Source organism: Pectinophora gossypiella, chromosome Z (genome assembly GCF_024362695.1).
Source record: "Pectinophora gossypiella chromosome Z, ilPecGoss1.1, whole genome shotgun sequence".
In the NCBI taxonomy this organism is placed as follows: domain Eukaryota; kingdom Metazoa; phylum Arthropoda; class Insecta; order Lepidoptera; family Gelechiidae; genus Pectinophora; species Pectinophora gossypiella.
This window is the reverse complement of record NC_065433.1, coordinates 16,634,728-16,660,284: the sequence shown is the minus strand read 5'-3', so window position 1 is coordinate 16,660,284 and position 25,557 is coordinate 16,634,728. Positions and strand designations below refer to the sequence as shown.

General features: G+C 36.6%; 1 protein-coding gene across 3 annotated transcripts in view; it reads right to left on the bottom strand.

The window, feature by feature from the left end:
* The window catches only part of LOC126379902 (potassium voltage-gated channel protein Shaker), a 198,683-nt gene that overhangs the window by 7,492 nt on the left and 165,634 nt on the right, over window positions 1-25,557 (bottom strand). For all 3 annotated transcript variants that reach the window (XM_050028894.1, XM_050028897.1, XM_050028896.1), the window contains exon 2: window positions 15,791-15,908. In XM_050028894.1, coding sequence (XP_049884851.1) covers window positions 15,791-15,908 — 118 coding nt within the window. The remainder of the gene's footprint in view (window positions 1-15,790; window positions 15,909-25,557) is intronic.

The following is a 25,557-nucleotide window of genomic DNA, read 5'->3' as shown; positions in this document are numbered from 1 at the left end:
TAACATGACTTATTTTTTCGGTTTTATTGTGTAAAATGATACATGTTTTTACGAATTTCTAATAATAAATACATATAAAGATGGTACACGTATATATAGTGTAAGGTGACGATAATAAGATATTTTTGTTATGATTTTACTCTCAAAACTCATAAATAACCGGTCAAAACCACCACTGCTGCCCACTACAAACACATTTTGTCCACTACACTACGCCCCTAATCAAAACCACTTTTGGTTCATTTTTGCAGTCAAAATCTTACAAATTCAATTATGATAATATTTCCACCCCTAACAAATGAAGGTAAGAGGAATCATATTAAGACTAGTCATTAGGAATGTTTCGGGCTAGCCTGGCAGTATGGCCTGGAGATAAAGGTGATGTACCTACGTACTTTTAAACCAAAATCACACAAACCGGTAAGTGTTACTTCTTTCTTGCTGAAACTATTTAAAAGATCACAACTCATTCCACAATCAAAATCCCCTAAAGTAAAGTAAAATTCGATATTTCGAATTATCAAAATTCCCGGTCTAATGGTAGCCCGCAACATTGACAGAACGATAAACGGAGTCGAATCAATGTTGACGATGAGAATAGGTAGTGAAAATGAAGATCATTGGTTCACCTCCAAACCTATAGGTTACACAGGGCTATCCTCAGACCATGACCATGACCACCATGGACCATGATCTGTTATGGTTAAGCTAAATGAGCTCGTTTCCGCAAAACTCTACACGTAAGCACACGTGGGGGACTTTCCGCGTATCCTCGCGTATGGTGACACTATTGTGAAGTGGGAAAACTTCCCACTATATCATCATCATCCTCCTGCCCTTATCTCACTCTAGGTGGGGTCGGCACAACATGTATGGGCAAATGTCCCATCTTCTTCTTCTTCTATCGTGTGGATTGTGAGGTGAATTACCAACCCCATCAACCCTGGTGTCAGGGTTATAACTGAGCCGCCATAGGCCCCTGACTTGACTCAATGAATACTCGAATGTCCCATATGTAATGTTATTTTAATGGGCTCAGTTTTCCGCATAAACACAAGTGGTCCATTATGCGTGCTTTTATTGACTATGTAAGCCAACTAACTCCTTTCAGAAGCTCAAATACCTCCTGGGATTTTTACAAACTTTGTGACCTGGTTTAATTAAGGGGTTGTGCCCGTAGTGTCGCCAATTATTTATTCTAATCTAATCTATCCTACAAGATCCCACTGCTGGGCAAAGGCCTCCCCTTCCTCTTTCCATTTTTCACAGTCCTGTGCGTAATTCTCTCTTATGTAATCAAAATACAGAAAACAAATATTACTTATGGTGCTCAAGAGTTCAGAGCAGTTATTCCCTTTATAAAAATGAGGAAGCTCGACAAATTTACACCATTGAACGTGTTTGAGAAACTGGTAATCTTCTCTTGAGAAGATGTGGCAGATCCCGATGCTGCCGATGCCGAGCTGTCATCTACGGCTGTGTAGGTTCAAAAATACCACTACCGGCGCTTGCATAAAAGATCTAACCAGCGTGTATTGAATGGCTTGCATATTAATTGGAGCTCGATAATATTTGGAGCCATTATTTCACGTCTACAACCTCCTTAGCAATGAAGGCAGCGTTCAATCTGCCACCGCTTAACCTGCATGTAATCTAGAAAACTATGTAAAACAGCTATGCTTCGAGCTAAGGGAAGGAGACTAACGACAGTTATGACAAATCTCAAATACCTCTTGACTAACCCTGCCATGGTGATAACGACGCCATGATCAGGACCCACAACTTATTGAGGTACTGTAATTAAGTACTACAAGGTGGTTATAGCAGAAAGAGAAAAAACACGGTTTGGTCTGAAGTACTAACTTAACCTATACCCATTCGCAATGCGGATCAGATATGGTTTGCTGTGGTTCTAGACAAAATGTCTTCCCATAGACAGGTTTATGCGGAGGTCACCCTAGGATACACACTGGTGGCGCATGGAATCGAACTTGTATGTATCATTATACACGACACGTTATTGATATCTAAGATCGTATTTTCTGAAATATTTTGATATATATTAATTTATATTACTTTTCACGAAAAAATAAATTTGGTGTTTGATGTTACAACTAAAATTATATCATTAAACACGGACTGTGAGAATTCAAGGATTGCGTGTATTTTAATATATGTTGAGTTGCATTTACTTACACCAAAATATTTAGTGAAAATCTTCATTTCACTTTAATGCAAGTTAAGATGAATTATGTTACACGTGTTATAACAGCATGAATCCTTCACAAACAGTACTTATATCACTAGACACAAAAATTATCTCCGTATTTATAATAGCTACAGTTACGAGAATTAGACAGAAAGAAAGAGAATTTTTTGAACATGAAGTGTGTGCTAATAACTCAAAAGTGATACAACTCGAGTTGTATTACTTTTCACCGACGGTACAGAATTTACCTAAGCAATAATCACATTAAATTGCATTGCATTGTAATTTAGTTTTTATAATATTTTTTATATAATAGGTACTTACGTATTTTGATAAATAACTAATACGGCGTCCTAATGTTAGGAATATTTGACTTGCTAATTATGTTAAGCGAAGTGAAGTTCCAAGTTATTTTTCATTTGAAAGATTACACGCGAGGCAAGTTTTTAAAAACAACGTAGTGCGAGTATTATAGATACTTATAAACATCACAACCGCAAGCCACGTTGGAATTAATACTACCTATAAAATCGTTGTGATCGACAGGTGGTTTGAAGTTGTTGGTAAAGTAGCACGACAGTTGCAGACGCGCTGCTAGGCTTTATGAAATTTCCATCATATTTGCAGTCGCAGCCAATGTATTGTTTTTATTAGTTCAGTCAATAATGGGGTTATAAAGTGCGTGACAGTCCTTCATGTACAAATCATAGGGGGAAGGTACCATATTTGAAATTTTCGCTAATATCACAAAAACGGTACGTTCTATAAAAAATGTTCTATGTATCGTGGTAGATTGTGGGACGTATCTGAAATGGAGACATTTAAGGTTGGTATAAATACAAAGTTATTTTGAAAAATGGGAGTTATTGGGAAAAAAATTGTATGAAAAAATCTAAACTGCATAAGTTAGATGCTTGAAATTTGATATGCACTCCCACACACACAAAGATCTCTCTCTTATATAACACGCCACGCGGACGAAGTCGCGGGCAAAAGCTAGTCCTTAATATTCCAATTAAAAGTACGCAGACGAAGTCGCGGGTACCAGCTAGTTCATTAATAAACAATTTAGTAAGTATCTAATTATTTTGTGCTAGAAGGAAACATGGTGCAAAATGGAACAGGCTATACATACTATACAGGTTGGTGTTGGCAACATCAGGTTCTATATCGTTAGCTTTTGGTTTATAACGATTTCTGGCTGTCATGTTACCTATTTCATTTATAATTACTATCTGAATTAACTAAACCTTTGTCGCTAGGCATCGTCGTCTGTCTCCTTTGATAGTGTGGACGTAACGCGATTCTCAAGGATATTAATTTTCTGACGACGTTGCTTCAATAAACGAAAGCTAACACTGTATCCAAGGTTGAACTAACGATACTGAAGACTAAGTTGCTCTTAAAATTATGCGCATGCCTCAAAATCGAACTGAGTGACAATAAAATCATGGATATCACGATGACCCCGACGATTCATCAACAAATCGCTCGCCGCCTATGCGAGTGTTACAGCTTACTGATTGATCATACGGATGCATATTCCGTCCAATACCTGCCCGAATGGTTCACGTACTTGAGTGAGATAATTCGGGCCTGCCGCCGATGGTTTGATCATTGTTTCACGACTGGGGCAGTTTGGGAAACTGACGCGAAAGTGTGGGTAAATACTGATGTAAGCTGGTTTGATCACTACCCTTTGTCAGTAAAACAGTTTGTACAAATAACGACTTTAGTCAACTGGGTAAAATACCTAATTTGGAAAAAGAGGAATTGTAGAGCAAATAAGGATGTCGCGGATTATATCTACTGAAATAATTGATAATAAGCAGCTGTTCAGATTCTATTATTCTCATTTTAGCAGCGAAGTTCTCAATCACTGTTATTATAGATCTAATCTAATCTATTATCTTCTTCATATACACTATTCAGCCTACAATGCTAATTACTGCGAATATCACTAACACCGCGACTTCTAAACATACTACTAAAAATGCTGTAAACGATTGATGAGAATAACTCTCAAAACGATGACGCAGCGACGTAAACAAATGGGTGGCTGTGTCAACGCTATCGGAATTAATCGGATCAATATTTACAACGTGACGCGAAGTGCACGCAGTTTCGCGTAAATTGACTTTACGATTTGTGGGTCCAGTGCCGTTCCACGAGAGTTTCACACGATATTTCTTTGGCGGCCGCGGATGTTACTCTGCGGTTGGCAATGGACCGTTCCAAAAATACATTTTATTGTGTGTTCTCCAAGGGCGAGGAGCGCGCAGTGCAACCACTAACTCGCGCGGCAGCCCCGCTAGCGCGCTTTTATGAAGAGATTTTAATTAATTTTCCGCGACGCGGAGACATAAAGCCTAACCACGAATGGTTGCTGGTTTGCGCGTAACTTTTGTGTCGAACGCACAATAGGTACACGTTTAATGCGCTCTACCAATATAGCAGCGAAATTTAATCTACTCTGATTAGTGTTAAGTCAAAATGTATTTGTAACCAATTAGACAACCCAATTGTAAGTTCGTACTAAGTTAATTAATTACCACAGTGTAAAAATATTATAGGTAAGCACTGTATTAAAGGCAACATCAAACCGTATAAATTAAAATATTTATTCATATTTATAGACGCAATGTAAATGTTTCAAGGGTGTATTTTAGAATATAATCTTTGTTACTAATACTTATATCAAATGTTGAGGCGGTATCATAAATGATAATTTACTAATTATAACTTCAAAAGTAAGAGTATACTTTGCTTAGCACCATGTGTAGAAATGTCCTTGAGAATAGCTATACCGTGATAAATCAACAGGTACTGTAATAATAGAAGTCATTGACCATCAATGGGCTGTGGCAGTAGTAATGAAAAGATGTAAACACGCGATCGAAATGCTTCTGTACCTACTGGTAGGTAGTAAAAAATCAATGTTTTCTTGTACCAACTCGTTACCTATTGAAAATGAAAGCGGTATCCAGGTGACAGATAATTATAGTAATCAATAAAAGTCGATTCTTTCTTACCTATCTTATTTAAAGTAAGACGTAAGCAAATAATTAATGTTTTTGTTTAAGCTATTGACTGTTGTTTTCTTTTAATTTCGTATTAGTATTTGTTAAGTACATACCTATTATTACCTAAATAAACGCTATAGAGCGTTTGGTATAAGTAAGGAATTTCACTAGCAGTTAGACCCCATATCCCCATATACGGAGATTCGATAAATGACGAAAGTTAAAATGGGCAACATATAGTTACTATAACGCTCTACGGTGGTGAAGCATATGACACAGACACATAACAGGACTAGATCATAGACGGTGAAGATAAGTGGTATCACATCGTTAGCTTAGAACAAGAGTAAGGTCAATGGGCACATCTGCAGCCCGCTAGTCCAAAGACATCGTACAAACGGTATACATACCATTAACCGCTAACGATCTAACGATGTCTTTGGACCATATATACGTTCGTATATATGACCAAGATTGTCAATGACATGTAGCACACGAGGTAAGTTAGTTCCTTCATAAGTTTCTAAATACCAAATACTGGAGGATAATTTCTTCACTTTGTTTCATTGGTGTGCTTTGTTATGATCAACAACACAACATGAAACAGTAGATACTTTATATGTAAAGGTAGGTATTCATTTTAATTAAAGACGCAAATGTGGACAAATAAACTGCTGTTTATGAGGAAATGCTTCATGACAGTAATACTAGCTAAGTACATAGTACGTACTACCCGAACTCTATTTATGTTTTCTACAAAACTATCCATGTTGATTTTTTAAAAATGTTGATATTTTTTATTCAACAGTTTATTGTACACAGAACAGGATATAAAGACAATTCTACTAACATAAAACAGACAAACGATACTACACGGCAACGGCACGGTTATACTTTATAAAGTAAAGTATCCTTAAATTATTCCAAAAAATATTATATAGAGCAATATAAAGCCGTGGTAGCCCAGTTCGTATACCGTTTGTCTCTCACTTTGAGGTCACATGTTCTAATCTAGCACGGGCCTAAACCAATGATTGTCGAATTTGTTTTAGAATTCATGTTTAGATCATAAATGATTATCACGTGCTCAGCGGTGAAACAAATCCCCGAGAACTGCATTTTTAAGAGGTATGGACGCCTGAACACAGGTTAGGACATGTGTCGGGTAGGTTTTCCCTTCGCGGGTTAGATGGTCAGACAGGTAGTTGCTTCTATAAAAAACCGGACCTATCAAATCTTCAGGTTAGGTAAGCGGGCCCTGTGGAAAACGGGATAATGTTAGGGAGATGATGGATAGCAATATATTTTTTAGGTTAGAGGTGTCGTGAAACCTAGTACGCTCGACGATCGCTAGTAAACACATCCGCAGTATGTGCCTATCGTAAATACCCGCATGTCACGGATAAATGGCTTTAATTTATATGAACGGTGTAATTGTGTCCATAAATTGTATATTTGGCTCCTGTGCTGTAAGAGACTCGTTCAAGCTGATATATTTAGCACACCGGTTCTACGTTTACACTATAATTAGAAAAACTCATAACGACGCTTACTCCCAACTAAAGTAAACACCTTTATCAGCACGTAACGCTGCGATCTATAACAATAAATCACAAGTCGATTCAGTAATTGAATGCTCCGGATTATTTACGTATTTCCCGTGAGGTCACGGATTCTCAAAGCAAGATTAACATTTGGTGTGCATCTGTTTACCTAAAGCAGTTTCTTGTAATGCTGTAAGTGGTTTCCATTATACTTTTGACGGCCTTGGTAAGTGGGGGGAGCGGCGCGCGCGGCGGATCGCGAGTCAGATGAATAAACATTGTTTTGATTTGTATTTGCTTTGATATGTATATCGGCGGGGTTTGAGAAATACCTACTTACAGTGTTGGCCAATGCCAAGCCAAATATTTTATAAAAAAATGTGTTGAACTTCGTTATTAGCAATTACAGACACTACGTAAAAAGCAAAATATTTATTGCTTGTGTAAAACGATGAATCAGTATAAATTATGACTTGATAGAAAATACGACCGACCTAGGACGTATTTATACATGGTCAGTACCTAATTACGGCTTATTCACGCAAATTAAGCTCTCGTCTTTGTAACGTCAAAAGGATATATTTGTGTGCGCATGAAATTGTGCAATGAAACTTTACATGCCAGAATATCCACGGTTTATGTTGCGTTTATCGAAGTTGTAATTACGCGTGCATTAGAATACATGTCTGTAAACACACGGGCTGTCAGCCGGGAACCGGGAATAAGCAGTTAACACTTTACGCAGAAACGAGCTATCGCCGCTTAGAATATAGCTCACATGTCTCAAAATTCTGCATGACGTTAAATGATAAAATTTTCGCCATATGAGGAAGACCGAGAAGGACTTACGATGACCAAATTGGAGATGTCCTTAGAAAAGGTTTAAGTAATACGATCTACTCTGAACCGGCGTGCGTGTATGAAGCGATTGATGAATGTGGAGGAAGCAAGAGAAGTGTGTCAGGATCGAAGTAAATGGAATTCTATAGTCTCTGCTTACCCCGGTGGGAAATAGGCGTGAGTTTATGTGTATGTATAATGTTCGCCATATGTTGTTCTCCAGATGTTAGAACTATGGTACAAAGTAGTTGTTTAGATTAAAATTTTTGATTCTCTAAATGATTTTCAGCACATACTAAGCATGTTTTGACACAGATATTACTAAATACAGTTCTGCCCATTCATTGACCTGCTGTGGTGATTTTTGATCCGAGTCATTTAGGAGGTGAAAAAACTGTGTTGGGCTATTTTTGTTCGTGACTTTGCGATAAAATCATATAAGAAGAGGATAAAATACAAAGACTTGCTTATAAAAAACTACATTGTATACCAAATTAATATCTATCGTAATATGATTTAATTCAGTGATGAATTACTACTTTTAGTTTGTAAGTATGTAAAATGAGTCGGTGCGTGGGAGGATTAGTTATTTGCTCAATAAGAGAGGAAAGTTATGTTTCGAACTGAAAACATTTTTATTTTATGCATTAAGTAACATAGTTACACTTTCAATCAAATGAAAGTCAATTTTTATTTTTTGTCGTAAGTCTTATCCGCATAACTACTGCAGCTTCTCACGACCCGTATAGCCGAGGGAAAGTAGCTGCATGAAAAACCTCGGCACAGGGCCCTAGACGTTCTTAAAAGAAAACAAAGAAATATTGAATATAATTTGGCTGAATAATATTATATATTATTTCCCTGGCGGTTGTTCCCGTGCATTTCTATCTTCTAATTAGTTGTTGACCTTATAAAAATACTTTTTACAAAATTTCACTTTAATTGGGTCGTGTACTAGGTTCAAGATAAATTATGAAATTCTGATTACTAAATAAAGACACATCTAAAACTAACGAAAAACATTTTCTTTTTTCTATTAAACTTATTTATGAATTTTAATCAAGAAAAACGTAATAATAAGTCCGACATTTTGTCACGTTTTTCTATGACGTCACAGAGTGCTTTTTCATACAAATTCCATAGTAATTTCGTGTTTTGACGTTTAGTAAAAAGTAACTGATTTGACTAGTTGGAAACTAGCCTATTATTGCCTTAAGTATATTTAATTGTGTTTTATTTATCATTAACCCGAGGAAGCCAGTATCCTCCAATGTGTTCGACTATCAACATTGTGAATATTTCTTTTATATAAGAGTATTATATGTAGTTATACATTATTCTATTGTAAGTTCAAGAATAACAATTAATACAGGATTATTATTGATACAGGAACTGATTTGAAATCTTTTTGAACTTATAAGATTATATTTTAATTCCACCCCACAGTTCTATCAAATCCGCTATGCGCGACTCCGCTAACCTAAGCTGAACTTATCGATTTTCAAATTCGAAGTGAAACCAGCTTTTCTCTCTCACTATGAAGCATGATTTTTTAATTTCCGACCCATACATGAAAATAATTTCGAATTTAGTGGGATCGATCGGGCCCGACCCTGGTTCAAACCTGCAACCTTCGGAGTTTAAGACATGTTTTGACCGCTAGAGCACCGTGCACCGTGAAGTAATTATTGAATTAAAAAAATAACCGAGTGCGAGTCGAACTAGCGCACCGAAGGTTCCGTACAAACATGTGGGCTTTCGAATAGACAAAGTGGATTGAAAGACAAATTATTAAGTAAGTATCAAGATACTTTGTTTCTTTAGCTCATGCGTGAAGCTTGTGACTTGTCTAAGCTAAAAAGTTTTTTAAAAGCATAAATATGCAACATAATGCAATTTTATAAACGCGTTATAAACTGGCTCTTATTATTGGCTGTTTTCATAGTATGATAATAGTGGAGCGTGCTCAGCGTATGTTTACATTTTGCATCCTAATTCAGTAGGTATTCATTGCGGCGCGTTCATAATTCAATACCGCGCTGCTAGCTACAGCTTATTACGCGCTCTGAATGTGCCTGGGGCTAATTCAGTTGTGTGTTGGTCAGAGCGTAGCATTAATTGTATGCATGATGTGGCATCAATAGGCATTCAGAGGGAGCAAGCAATTTTAAACAGATGTAGTTCTTTGCCATTTTGCAGGGCAAGACACAGGTATCTAATTGCATTTGAGTGCCCTGCTCTGCTGACAAGTGCAAACTTTACCATGTTGTAAATATAAATTTACATCGATTGTCTAGTTGATCGCAGTTCCCCGCTTGGTTGGTAAAAAAAAATATTTTTAAATAGACAAAATATTTTGTTAAATTTGTTAAATGTAAGAATCTAAATTTTTATGTCGGCGCACCAACAACTTTCGCAACCTACAAACCCTGCAAATGCTCCACCTTGGCTACCTACAAACGGGTGGAACATGCATTTCGACCGTCTTTTTACTAGCACCGACTGAAGAATTTATATTGTAACATTGTATTTAACAAAAAGTTTATTATTTTTACTAGCTTTTGCCCGCGACTTCGTCCGCGTGGCGTGTTATATAAGAAAGAGATCTTTGTGTGTGTGGGAGTGCATATCAAATTTCAAGCATCTAACTTATGCAGTTTAGATTTTTTCATACAATTTTTTTCCCAATAACTCCCATTTTTCAAAATACAGCCAAAAATAAACTTTATATTTACAAAGGTATGCATGCATGCTAGATTGAATCAATTGATTGAATTGATTTTTTTTTAATTGATTGTTCATTGAGTTTTAATTTTAATACACACTTCCTCTCTTCCCTTCAACGTTGCTGTGCCCTACAGGGTCCATGTTTTAGTTCCTATGCCTATGTAACACCCCATTGTACTACATGGAATGCAATAAATAATTTAATTGAATTGAATTGAAAACATCTATCTTACGCGGTTTCGATTTTTTCATACAAATGTTTTTTTCCCGCTAACTCCCGTTTCCGTGGGAATTTTGCAATATCCTGTTGCAACTAAGGTTTAAGTTAACTAAGGTACCTGCATGCCAAATTTCAAGCGTCTAACTTAAGCGGTTTAGATTTTTCATACAAAAGGATTTTCCCGCTAATTTCCGTTCCCGTGGGAATTCCGGGAATTCCTTTCTTAGTGCACCTCTACGGTACCTAAGCTATGTCCCTTCCAAATTTCAAATGCCTACATTTAGCCGTTCAGGCTATGCGTTGATATGTCAGTCACTGAGTCAGTCAGTTTCTCCTTTTATTTAGATTTGATTTTTTCATACAAATGTTTTTTCCCGCTAACTACCGTTCCCGTGGGAATTTTGTAATATTCTGTTGCAACTAAGCTTTAAGTTTACTAAAGTACCTGCATGCCAAATTTCAAACGTCTAACTTGAGTGGTTTAGATTTTTCATAAAAAAGGATTTTCCCGCTAATTCCCGTTCCCGTGGGAATTTCGGGAATTCATTTCTTAGTACACCTCTACGGTGTCTAAGGTACCTGCGTGCCAAATTTTAAACATCTTACTTGAATGGTTTAGATTTTTCATACAAAAGGATTTTCCCGTTAATTCCCGTTCCCGTGGGAATTTCGGGAATTCCTTTCTTAGTGCACCTCCACGGTACCTAAGGTACCTGCATGACAAATTTCAAACGTCTAACTTGAATGGTTTAGTTTTTCATACAAAAGGATTTTCCCGCTAATTCCCGTTCTCGTGAGAATTTCGGGAATTCCTTTCTTAGTGCACCTCCACGGTACCTAAGGTATCTGCATGCTAAATTTCAAATGTCTAACTTGAGTGGTTTAGATTTTTCATACAAAAGGTATTTCCCGCTAATTCCCGTTCCCGTGAGAATTTTGGGAATTCCTTTCTTAGTGCACCTCTACGGTACCTATGGTACCTGCATGCCAAATTTCAAACGTCTAACTTGAGTGGTTTAGATTTTTCATACAAAAGGATTTTCCCGCTAATTCCCGTTCCCGTGGGAATTTCGGGAATTCCTTTCTTAGTACACCTCTACGGTATCTAAGGTACCTGCATGACAAATTTCAAACATCTAACTTGAATGGTTTAGATTTTTCATACAAAAATATTTTTCCGCTAATTCCCGTTCCCGTGGGAATTTCGGGAATTCCTTTCTTAGTGCACCTCTACGTTATCTAAGGTACCTGCATGCCAAATTTCAAAAGTCTAACTTGAGTGGTTTAGATTTTTCATACAAAAGGATTTTCCCGCTAATTCCCGTTCCCGTGGGAATTTCGGGAATTCCTTTCTTAGTGCACCTCTACGTTATCTAAGGTACCTGCATGCCAAATTTCAAAAGTCTAACTTGAGTGGTTTAGGTTTTTCATACAAAAGGATTTCCCTTCACTACTCTGCTCCTATTGATTGTAGCGTGATGAAAAGTATACTATGACCTGTCCAGGAGTGTGAAGAATAATTGTACCAAGTTTCATTAAAATCCGTCCAGTAGTTTTTGTTTCTATAAGGAACATACAGACAGACAGACAGACAGACAGACAGACAGACAGACAGACAGACAAAAATTTTACTGATTGCATTTTTGGCATCAGTATCGATCACTTATCACCCCCTGATAGTTATTTTGAAAAAATATTTAATGTACAGAATTGACCTCTCTACAGATTTATTATAAGTATATAGATTGCACTGTTTTTGAAGTGTTTAATACTTGTAAATTAGGTTTTGATATGGAACCCTTATAGAATCACTTTGTTGCCCGTCTGGCTGTCTCTCTGTCAAACCTTTTTCTCGGAAAGTATAAAGTTAAAATTAACTTGGGGTATTTATATCTGCGGTCCTTTGAAGCTGTAGTAAAATCAATCTTCTAAGTCAACGCAATCGAAACATTTCGTAGCGGAATCAAAACGTTCGGGATACTTTCTAGTTTTTGTCTAGTTTATAGTAGACCTAGAATCATGAAATTTGGCAAGAAAGAAGGTCTTACAGCACAAGTAAAAGAACAAATCCGAAAATCGTTAATTTGTTGATTCATTACAAAAAAAATGTTTTTCATTACAAATTTACAGTGAAGTTGGTAAACTAATCGCGACTTATGTCGATGTACGAAGACAATCGTTTTTCAACGTCAAAGTCAAAGCTTCCCCGAAACCCCGAATATGGGAATCGGATGTTTTTTGGTTTAATTTCGAGTAGGTAACACTTCAAATATTATTATATCTATAACCAACCACTATAACCTACCCTTGGCCGTCTTCCCTTTTTGTTTATTTACGCTCAAACCAGTTCTATTTAATGATTTATATTAGTATTAAAATAACTTTCAGTATAGTCGAAACGCAAGATTCCTAATAATGTTAGTATTATCATCATCTGATGATGATGATGGGCTGATGCCTATTAACGTCCCCACTGCTTGGGCACGGGCCTTCCCTATGGATTACCTAAACCGTCACGCGGGCCCAATGCGGATTGATGGTTATTAACGACTGCTAATGCAGCCGGGACCAACGGCTTAACGTGCCTTCCGAAGCACGGAGGGGCTCGAGATGGAAACTTTTTTTTTGTGGTCACCCATCCTATGACCGGCCTTTGCGAAAGTTGCTTAACTTCAACAATCGCAGACCGAGCGCGTTTACCGCTGCGCCACCGAGCTCCTCCGCCACCGAGCTCCTCAATTAGTATTAAGTACGTCTAAATTTTATTATACTTAAGTACTTACATATTATAAAATGACCTCTAACAGCTTCATGTTGCCTCTGATAAGGGCTTGCTTCATACAAAAGACATCAACGACATCATCGTTTTCGTTAGCTGATTTTGGTAAAACTTGCCCAATTGTCTAAATTGGATCATACTTAATCCAAATTATTTATTATTTAATCAAAATGATTGCAATACAAAATGAATGCGTGGAGTAATATACATAGAAACACACATCTGTATGTCACACGTGTTTATAAGGCCACGTTGACTAACACATACGAAAATTGTGCAATTCCAACAATATTACATATACGGGTCTTTTACGGCATCATAACCTCCTTTTTTTGAAGTCGGTCCATCGCGAGCATGCCGTAAAAGACGGCTGAGGGATTATTGCCATCTCTAAAATGATGGATCATTTAAGTATAAAGGTGACAAGCTGCTAACTTGTCACCATACCGTTAGCCGTGTCTATCTGAGCAACGAATTCAAAATGTTTCTGGCTAACCTGATACAATAGTATTTGTGTTTGTAAATTTTAACAGTTAGGTGGTGGTGGTTGTGGTTTTAGTTAGTTAGGTAAGTGGACCCTGTGAAAAAACAGAATAATGCTAGGGAGATGATGATGATAAATAATTATCACTTATTACCTTTCTTTTTGACGTGACTTATTGTAGATTTGCCACAGATGGTATTGACTACTTGGCCGGACAAATGGGAAGCGCTGAAGGCTTTCACCCGGTACAATATTTAAGACAACAGGCCTGAGGGTGCCCAGTTGGGCGCGAAACTCGGCTCGGGCGTCGTCTGAGAGGAAAAATATTTGAAAGAATTAATCGACCCTAGTGGGTCGATAGAGATAAGCGCTGATTGAGGGAAATCCTCGAACACGCCGGCGGGGTCGGTATTGGGGTCCTGAAGTGTTTGGTGTCGCGAGCTGATTGGCCGCCTCTATGGCTAGAGTAATCGGATCGTCGGGATCGTATATTACGTCCTTCGTCTATCGAAAACAACAATATTTTTAAGTAAATGAACTATGATGAAAATCTTTGAACTAAACTAGGCTATTAAATTTTGTGTTGAAAAGTTAGTTCTTTTTCTATCGTGACACATTAGCCCTAGGTGGCCTCGATTACTTAGCCCGGAAAAAGCGGGCCTCTCGCCAATGTTAGTCTTTCTTGCACCCATTCATTATTGAAGGCAGGCGGCAGTCAACTTTACTTTGCTTCCCTTCAGGTTTCACAGTTGTAACACTATCTTTGTGCCGGTCTATTCACTATGCTTTGATGTAAAACACTCTATTCTATGATACAGGTAGGTATCAAGCTTTATTTATCTACTTTTTATTTTATGGCTATTTTGACTGTCACGAGGCCGACACAAAGTCAGCTAGTATTAGCATTTATTTCGCATTTGATAAGCCTTCTGCGGTTCGATGGTGGTAGCAGAACTGCCTGAACAATAGACCTACATAATAGCAGTTGGTTCCGATATTTTTACATCAAGTAGTTCAAGTATTGTACAAATTCTTCGAATCTATGCAGCCTAAAAAATCAGATAACATTGTTTAGATGCACAGTACGTTCGTAATACATAATCTGTGACAATTGCGTTTCTCAGCGTTACTATATTCAGTCTAATTATTAACCTATAATCATGGATGTTCACTGCGACTGATATAATTGACTATAATCGATTTTCTAATCGTCTTATTAAAGATCAGTCACGTCCGTTTAAATGTCGTCAGTTAGTAATATAATTACCGTCGTGTGCATTTTCGAATGAATCAATTAATAACGTTCCTTTTAAAGGTTTCTAGTATTGAACAGATGGTTTAGTTTCAGTACAGTGATTATATTTAGTGATTATATTTCAATGTCGACAACGTTTTACAATAACTCAATGTGCGGTACGAGTTAGATCTGTCAAAGTGGGTTTGGATTTTTTTGGCCTGGTTACATAGACCTTTAGGCCACAAAGCCTGTGTTGTGACGTTCATTAGCATAGTGATGTATCAGTCGAGATTAGGCCGATCGATTCTGTTATATCTAACTTTTGAAATTCACGGAAGTCATCAGTAACCTCGAATTTTCATGCAAATGTAAAACTAGATGATTCGAACGAACTGAAACTTTGCATGGATGACACATATTGAGTTGTGTAATTAGTTTTTACAGCAACTATATCTTTCATGTTGTGCAAATATTCCAATGTTAGAGACTAGGGTGTTCCAATCCAGGTATAAGTGTAGTGTAAGCGAGAGGAATTTTCAGCTAACCTTTTCGGAATCTCATTTATTATATATATCGCGCAATCGGCTTAAAGTAGTTAGTTATTTAAGGCCTTCCTAGGTAATCATGTCGTGTCGTATGTAATAAGGAAATCAGTACGATTGGCGTTGCGATGTATTTTATGCATCGATATGTTTAGGGATACCAAGGAGGATACTATAAAACTTACGTTGATTACAACTCTTTCGCAGAAGTCGTGGTCGTGTTGTATGGGCTCGAAGGTTACCACGCCACCCTGCGGTGGCCTGCCCTGTTCTTCTTCTTGACTGCACAATTTCGGCAGCGACCTGTGGACAAAATATTCGATACTTTAATACAAAATAAGCACTGGGTCCTGTGGTTCACCGGTTTGCTTTCCGGTTCGATGATGTTCTGGACTTGCAGCAATAAGATCTTAATTCATCTTAAATGCACACTAACATAATTGGCTATCGACTATTATAGACGGTGATGAGAATCACCACGTATTACATTGCTCTAATAAAAAGCGTGGCGAAGTGTGGCTAGTCAGTTCATCACTTGGATGTACTTACCTCTGACTGACCCAATAGGGTATTTGACTGGGTCAAAGATAAATTATAAAATGCTAATCTAGAAATAGAAGCCAGTCTAAGATGATCGAAAATCTATGCCATTTTACTTTTTTACTTATTTTAGAATTTTATTTACCTATGAATTAAGTAATAATTAGAACGTGGTTTGACAGCTTTTATTGATGACGTTACAGGACAGTATTTCCATACAATCTCCGAAGAAAACTTTCTTTTTGACGTTTTGTAAAAATTATCTTATTTGACTTAGTCGTAAGCTTATGTTATGTGTTATGTTTAATACGAAATACTGTGAAAACATTTTAAGTATCAGGTAAGATAATTTTCTGTAAACATTTTCCGTCATTTGTGTTATTACGAGCTGTCGGCTGAGTAACATTGCACGTCATGTATGAAACATCAAGACTTGCGAATGAAGCTTAGTGTTAATGTGTTATCGCGGTAGTATAACACTAAAGTATTGTAGTACTTATGGACGTTTATGTTTTCTATTTATAGAATACACTAAGTTTGCGAAGAATATTTGCCGAAAACTCGCTTCAAACTATGTGTTTATTGTCTACGTATATTTGTTAGCAGTTATTGGCTACTAGTTTGCTATTTATTATAGACTGGTTCGATATGAAGATCGAGAGCGGAGGAACGTGCTCAAATACACGCCAGACACGAGAGCTCTTCAATGGTGCTCGGACAACCATTTTTCGCTGCTGCGATTTCTTTCAGACTTCTTAACCTTTACTGCAGGGCTGCTGGTGTATAAATAAACATCGCAACTGGAATCCTATGTTCGTTAACTTTCAACCTTTACAAGTTTGCCTAAACCCCGGGCACTTATCTGTGTTTGTGGGTTATTTTTCATACTACAGAAATAACATGACAAAGGAGGATATTGAACAACAAAACATTAAAAACACAAACTTTTTAAAACAGCGTTTTACCGCCATCAAGTTTCGGAGTAATAATAATTCAACCAATCCAAAATCCAGTACAATGGACAGACTTATTAGGGCACTGTTAGGGCAAGTTACTTATGTTAAGGTACTGACCCTACCAGGGTAGGTAGGGTGTTGTATCGATGTAGCTATAAACTGTTAGAAAACAAATCAGTTGGTCATTTATATGTGTGTCGTAAGATGAATTGATTTCTTTTTTTGTATAGTGTCAGATGGTGATGAACGCAAATAAGCAATGATTTTTTATTTACACACAATGCTAGGATTGTAAAAATCATCAAGGGATAGCTTTCGTATATTTTATTTGTATGTTCTGAGTATATATTACAACTACGGGCTACATACAACCCTAGATTAAGCGGCGTAGGGAAAGCGCTACGTTGCGCTGGCTTCAGCACTCCAATCATAAGAGGCTAAAATAAACGTTGATTTTCTAAACGCTCCCGTCATTATCGCTCCTCTATTATAATGAGATTCTCATAAAACTGCGATAGGCGTAAATCAAGAGTTTAACGTTTTGTACTTATTTGTTGATCTACTCCGCGCAGTGATGTACTAAGACTATAGCTATTGCTTTATGGTCTAAAAACCGATTACTTTCAGTAATCTCGTAAGGACGCTTAGTATTCTAGTACCAAATAATGCCTACAAAGTAATTTTCAAAATGTTGTCTCACCGGAGTTTTGGAGATTAATGCTCTTAGTAGTAGGAGGTTCCTAAGTAAAACTAAATCATCTTTATCATCAATTTAAGAGCCACGCTCTTGTCGGTGTAGCATTTTCCATTCCAGTCTATCAAAGGTCAATTCCTTGACTTCCCTATAAGACACGACGTTAACCTTTTCTTTAATCTGTTCCATGTAAGCTCTTCTTGGTTTTCCCCTTCCTCTCTTTCCTAAAACTAAATAAATAAACCAAATGTTTTGTTTTAAACTCAAGACAGACATCGGTGGCAGTATTTAAATATTTGTGAAAGTGTAGTTATTCTTGAATACTTTTGTTACACGGAGCTGCGGTAAGATCTCAAAAGCCGAATTCCGTCAGGTTAAAATAAGATTGGTCTAATAATAGCTTAGCGTGGTAAAACATGCTGTCAGTTTGGAAAATCACAGTAAATAGAAACATGCGTGGAGCGTAGGAGCTGTGGTGTGTGCGTTGTGGCGGGCGGCGGGTGTGACAGGCGGGGGGACACGCGACGACGAGCCCGCTCCCACGTGCGATGAACACTCCGCTCGAAACAAAACTACATCGTTTTAATCTCGAAATAACCTTTTAATTGCGAAATTAGCTATTTCTTCATTTCTCGTGAATACTTCGCATTCAGCATTGCGCAAGAGAAATGTATTCGTAAACTCTACTATTACTTTCTCATAGAGGTAGGTCTCTAGTAAAACAGGTAAGTATTTCATAAAGGAATCGATTCGACGTATTATGTCATGAGCCTTTCCTAAGGACATCTCCAATTTGATCATCGTAAGTCCTTCTCGGTCTTCCTCTGCCAGCCCTACCATCAACTTTCGCTTTATATACCGCTTTTGCAATTCTATTATCCTTCATCCGCTCAACGTGTCCAAACCAACCTAACATTCCCTTCTCAATCTTAGTCACTATACCTATCGTCTTTTACACCACATCTCTGTCTTATCACACTGTTTCTCACTCTATCACTCAACTTCACACCGCAGATGCTACGCAAAGACCTCATTTCTACGGCATTGATCCTACTTTCATGCTTCTTCTGCCATACCCAACATTCACTACCGTACTTCAGCGTAGGGACAAGCACTGCGTTGTGAACAGCCATCCTCGCATCTTGCAAATGGAATTCTATAGTCTCTGCTTACCCCGGTGGGAAATAGGTGTGAGTTTATGTATGTATGTATATATGTCATGAGCTTACCAGTAACCTATTAACAATCCCTGTGGAATGGTTTTGTGAATGTAAATATTCTACAAAGACCTTCAATGTCTCCAATGTAAAAAGTCATATATAAACCGTGATGAAATTATGGACTTTTTCAACGTTCCAGCCCTATTGAAGCCAGTTAAAATCCACCTGAACACAAGGTGAATATAGTAAGTACAGGCAGCATATAATGAAGTATGATTTTAACATGATGAACTGAAGAAGTACCAGTTGCAGATATTCATCTGACTCCCATTTCTTTCGATTTGTGTCACTATTATGTATTCTACGCAAAATGGGGATTGCAAGAAACTATAAAAACGATCAAAGTAAATTGACATAATAACTTTTTTATAAACAAGTTTTTATAAACTTTTTTTGGTCATCACGATTTGTTCTTTGTAGTTTCTTTGAATCGCAATTAAGCGTAGTCATCGTCACATATTAACAAGATAGGTACCTACTTTGGAAAACATTCTCCAGTTAGTCGGTCTAAGCTATTGATTAATGTCAGTGAGTGTATAAATCGGTTTCTGATAGCTCTATCCTCGCTCTATCACACAACCAATGATGCACTGCTCTATAGTCACAGGTCACGCGAATTGATAGATGCAGTTGATGGAAATCAATGTAGGGAAATAAATCAATGCAAGGAATATTGAGTCGATACACGGTATCAGTAAATTTCTCTGTTATTTTCCGGATAATTTCTATGAATGTTACCGTTTAGATTTTCTATAACGTCTCTGCGATTACGGTGGGTTATCATTTTAGTTCTATTACGTAACACTAGCGATTATATATCGATAAGTGAAAAATCGATTTTTGTACAATTCTAAGTTGTACGTACTTACTTTATTAACTCTTTAATTTAAAATGGAAAAAGTTCCCTTGCAGTACATCGATAAAAAGGAAATTACACTTATAAAGAAACCTCAAGGTAATTAAATAGCTAACTGATAGAGATTTGAGCGATTGACAAGCTTCAATATAACTTTAACACAGTTAAGAAAGCTTATCATTTATTTATTTATGTTTCATTACATAAAACTTTACGCATTTTATATACGCATCAATCAAATATTATAGCTAGGTAGCCTCCCTAAGGAAGGTTCGCTTTTATTGCCAATATCCTGTTGTCCCAGCGGTGGTGTTATCAAAACATTAATCTGCGCCATAACAACACATCACCTTTCAAACACAGCGTTCCTCTTGCTTTACTGCCGATTTTTTATGTTACATCTAACCTAAATTTTTAGGAATATCTCCTATTCATCGCCGATTAAATTTAGTGACGTATACAGTAGCGAGGTTCATTCATAAGAAAATCATAGCAGACAGGGTTGAAACGACCGAATTAGTTTCAAACCGCATTCGACCAGCATAATAAATGATAACAATATGGTAGCCGCTAGGTATTGTTACATCTTCAAAAATATATTTACATGGTTGTAAAAGCTTAAATTTATTTAATATTTAGGTAGGTATAACAAGACAAGTGTAGGTTTAGGGGAGCCTTGGTAGCCTAGTTGGTAGAATGCTTGCCTCTCACTTTGAGGTTTGAATCCAGAACAGACCTAAACTAATGATTGTCGAATTTGTTTTCGAATTCATTTTTGGATTATTAATGATTATTACGTGCTCAGCGGTGAAGGAAAACATCGTGAGGAAACCCACATTTCCGAGAAATGGATTTTCGGAGGTATGTGGCCTAATCTGTATTGGGCTGGTTTTCCTTTTGCGGATTGGAAGGTCTGACAGGCAGTCGCTTCTGTAAAAAACCGGACCTGTCAAATCTTCAGGTTAGGTAAGCGGACCCTGTGAATAAACGGGATAATACTAGGGAGACGAGGTAGGTATAACAAAATGGGTGCGTTGGTTTACCTCTCTTTTCTGTCTGTCCTTACTCATTCTTAAACTTTTGTGTGCGTAATACCTACCTATATTTGTATGAATTTATGTATGTTTCTTCTTATTTATTTATTTTATTTTCTTAGGAAGATTAACAGTCAAATAATAACTATAGATCTAGACGATAGATGTAGACAATGCTAATGAGAAATCTCCACAAATAGAAAATAATAATAAATAATAGTAAATAATAGTTATGTTGGGCTGTTATATTATAGACGATGGATTAATCTTCAAACGGTTCAGAATATCCATTTTAGGACATCATAGGTGTCAAAAGTGGTTGCAAGTTGCCTACCCCATTAGGGATTACCACCGTGTATTTATGTATATCGAACTGCGATGTGACCGTGAGTGCTATGGCGCACACTAAGTACGCCGTGTGTGTGCGTAACGGCGGCGGCGGCGTTAAGGTTAGGTGCGCAAACGCATGTTTATTTGCAATCGGTCAATTAGTTAATGAACAATGTAAAATCTATTTGTGTTTCATATAAAAGCTACGCTAATTAGAGATAACAGATTTTATGTTGTTTTTAAAGGCAAAAACGGTAGTGATGTTAATTGATACTTTATGAGTAATTTTTTCTTGTTGTTTGTTTATGTATGTATCTATGTAATAAAAATATGTAAGCTCACGACTATATGTATATTCCCAAGTAGGATATCCAGAGGTACAGCATCACATGAGGCACGAAGTATCGACCAGTGTTTCATCGAGCTGTTTTAGACCAACTATTATGTTAGTGACTGTTTTATATGCTAACTAAAAAAAAAACATCCACGCGGACGAAGCCGCGGGAGGTAATCAAGTCTATCTAATAAGTAACGTGTAAAAAAGTTAACAGGAAAACATCGAAATATTCGGCAAGCTAAAAAAATGTACTGTAAAAATGTAACCCACACTGCAAGTTATTATAAATTATAGATTTTATTTTTTCAAGCATTTATTATAGGTAGTAAGTATAGTAACTATATGTCAGAAATGAAGATGTAAAACTTTAACCGATAAGATAAACTGTTACTTACATGAAGGTGACAAACTATACTTGACTGGACTGGAATTTCTAAAGTATGCAAATTCAGCTCTTCAAACGTTCCTCTATACTCTTGTTTCAGAGATCCGTGCTAAGACTATGTATGACTACTTAGTTTTGTATGTCACAACACTTTTAATCTCTCATGAATTCATGTTGCAGTTTTATATAGTGAAAATATTAAGTAATCTATTTGGTCCCACTGCCATGCAATCAAAATTTTCACAACACCAGTTGTTGTGAAAATTTTAAAATAACTACTTTTTATTAGTTTTAAGAAGACATTCACAATCAAGATAGTGCCGGAACTTTATCGTGAGAGTCCAACACTGTCTTCTTCAGTCATATTTTTATTTTCTTTAGGCTATGTGGGTCAATTTGTTTCAAACTCAAACTATGTTTTTGTAATTCAAACTTAAATAAAACCAGCCGAATACGAATACTTATATTTCTATTTCGTTTCTTATCTAGGTGCGTACTTACGAGTTTAAATATTATTTTATTTTCTTACCTTTCAGATTATCATAATAAATTGTATAGTTCATAGAATTAATACAAACTGATTACCTAATTTCATGGTTCCGTAAGTTAATACTATTCGATTCAGCACTGGACCATTTTTATATCCTCCTCCTACCGTTAGCTTTTTCCACATTTACTTCGTTAACTATTTGTTGATTACCATTTTTATATCCACATATATCTATATGTATATATATCTTATTCATTTAACATACAGCATGTCTTGTCACATCTAAGCGCTGAGGTTAGAAATTGTTTTGGCTATTGGCCTATTGCCACATTCACACATGTTGAATATGATGAATTCAAAACATAAACGCTACAAAATGTTTGAGATGAGGTGTGGAATACGAGTTTGAATCCAAGGAAATGTAACTAACTAGTGAAATGGAATTGGCTTCAGTGGCTGGATCTCCGGTGCTATAAACTGATTTGATGCATTCATGCACGTAAGAAGACCTGCGCCTGACGAAAATATAATAATGTAGCGATCTTCATCAGGTGCCACAGATAAGAAAACTTGTCTTCAATTATATGTACTCTTGTTTAAGTGGAATCTTTGTGTCGCTTACGTTACAATACTATAGTCTGCTGCTGCATCTAAAATAGCTGAGATAAACTATTAAACTCTAACTCCTTTATCTTGAAAATCAGTCATGTAAAATGGCTTTGCTTGTCTGTCAATCGCGTTTCAACACACAAGGACTACAGGAGATGACTAAAACAAATAAAATAAATTCACCAGCTTTATTGCGTACTTTACGGAGGCAACATTTAGTATTTGTTTAGAGATGTTTGTGTTGAAATATATTCCAGGTTAAACTAATAAATAAGTTTAACAGTAGATCGACGTGGCTGATAGGTAGGTATTGTTAGGTACATGATATTACTCCATCAGCACATGATATATTTTTAGGCTAGACGGTGCTATATCGTTATATTATTGCTTTGTATAAATACTTAAAGCGAAAATTATAATCATTTGTTGCTGGAAATTGACCCCGGAAATCTTAGAGGTAAAAGAACTTTAATTTTACCCAGTGTTACATTATTACCCATCGATTTCTTCTCTTACCAGTCAATGCTGTTAATTGGATACTATTGTAAATAAGTAAACATAGGTATTTTTTGCTATTTATCAATCAAATATATTTTATTGCACAGAACTAAAATTTCAACAATCAGACAAAACACATGAATACAGTACAATTTGGGCGGCCTTATTGCTCTAGAGTAATTTCTTCCAGGCAACCAACAAAAAGAAACAAACATTTACAACTTGGATGCGGGATGGTGCAACAAAAAAATAAATACCTAAAAGTAAAACTAAAGTTAATATTATAAATACTCTATACTATACGTACATATATTAATAAATACTCAATATAATGTAATCCATATATACTAAAAATATACTTAACCATAATCTGAGAAAACTATAATAATAAATAATAGATTATACACACACATACAAGACAAGTATTGAAATAAATAAAATACATCATACATAATAGTAATATCCTAAGAATATCCGCATAAGGATTCAAAATGAGCTCGCAACTGGTTTTTGAAGCTCTGAAGAGAGTTAGCGACTCTGATGGAAGCAGGTAAGGAGTTCCATAAACGCACAGCTTGCACAGTAAAAGACTGGCCGTAGTAATCAGTTCGGTGGGTGGGAGCTACCAATAGCATCCTAGTGCACGATATTTATGGGGTTTTAAGGGGTTCTTTAGCTAGTGTGGCGTCTGTTACTTGTGTCTTATCAAGACATAACTGTCTTTAAGCAATTTCTGGTGAAGTCATTTATTGCATTACATTAACAGCATCGGGTTGCCAGTTGATAGTTTCGACTTAATTATGCTGGGCTATAGCAGGGCGAGATTTGATTTTAGTTTTCTGTAGTGGCGATGGATGATACGTGAGAGTATTTGTTACGCCGATTGGAGGCTTTCGGCTGGTTTCAAAACTGTTGCAACTGGATTGGTGAGATTTCATGGGCCTGTGTCGTATCTGGTGGTGTGTACTCCGTAGCATATTCGGTTGATTGATATAAGGAGGCTTGTGCAAAGTACCTTGACGTATATAAGCTGTTTATGTACGTTATGAAAAGTAGCCTACGTAAGATGTGGTGATCATAAGAATAAGTTAATATTTTATAAGAAAACGTAATTGATTTAAAACTACCTGAAAAGTAGCCACGACCTACGTAAAATGTGCTGATCATAAGAATAAGTTAAGATTTTATAAGAAAACGTAAGGTAACTTTGTACATTACGTACGTAGCGCACACGTAGTAGGGCGAAAAATAGTTAGTGGTAGATCTGTTCCGATTAGATTAACACGATGAGATTAATTACCGGCGTACCAATCATCCCCCGCGCCACAGGGATCTGCGCTCTCCACCACGGTAGAGAAGATCTGATATTTAACCGCAAATCAGAAATCTTGTTAAAATTATTCTTGTTTCTACACACACACACACACAAACTCACGCCCGTAATCCCTAATGGGGTGGGCAGAGCCACAAGTAATCAAAGACAACTTGCAGCCACTGTTGATACGATGACGTAAGCTGGATATGATGAACCTTATGGTGATAAGGGATCAGCCTATCGCCCATAACATTAGTCCATCATGTTAGAGGACACAATCCCTCTGTCGGTTTTTACGACATGCCCGGGAAGACAAGCAGCTGAACGTTTTCTATGTTTTTTATTTGCTCCCAGAACAGCATGATTATATTAAATGATTATATTATCGTAGAATTATGTCCACTATACATACAATACTTATATAGGCAGGTATATTTAATTAAATTGGACTTTTATTAAAGAACTCTTGTATTTACGTAAGGTATAAAATGTAACTAAAGTTTCTTGGTTTACTTTGGACATTTTCAGTAAACCAGAATTCCAGTAAGCTTTTGTATTTACACAAAATTAATTTCCGGGACAATTTTCTCGGTTAAATGGCTACTCATAGACGGCGAGAATAGCGAGTACTGACGCGGTCTAAGATAACATTATGATTACGATGAATATGGTTAGCAGAAACTAGGTG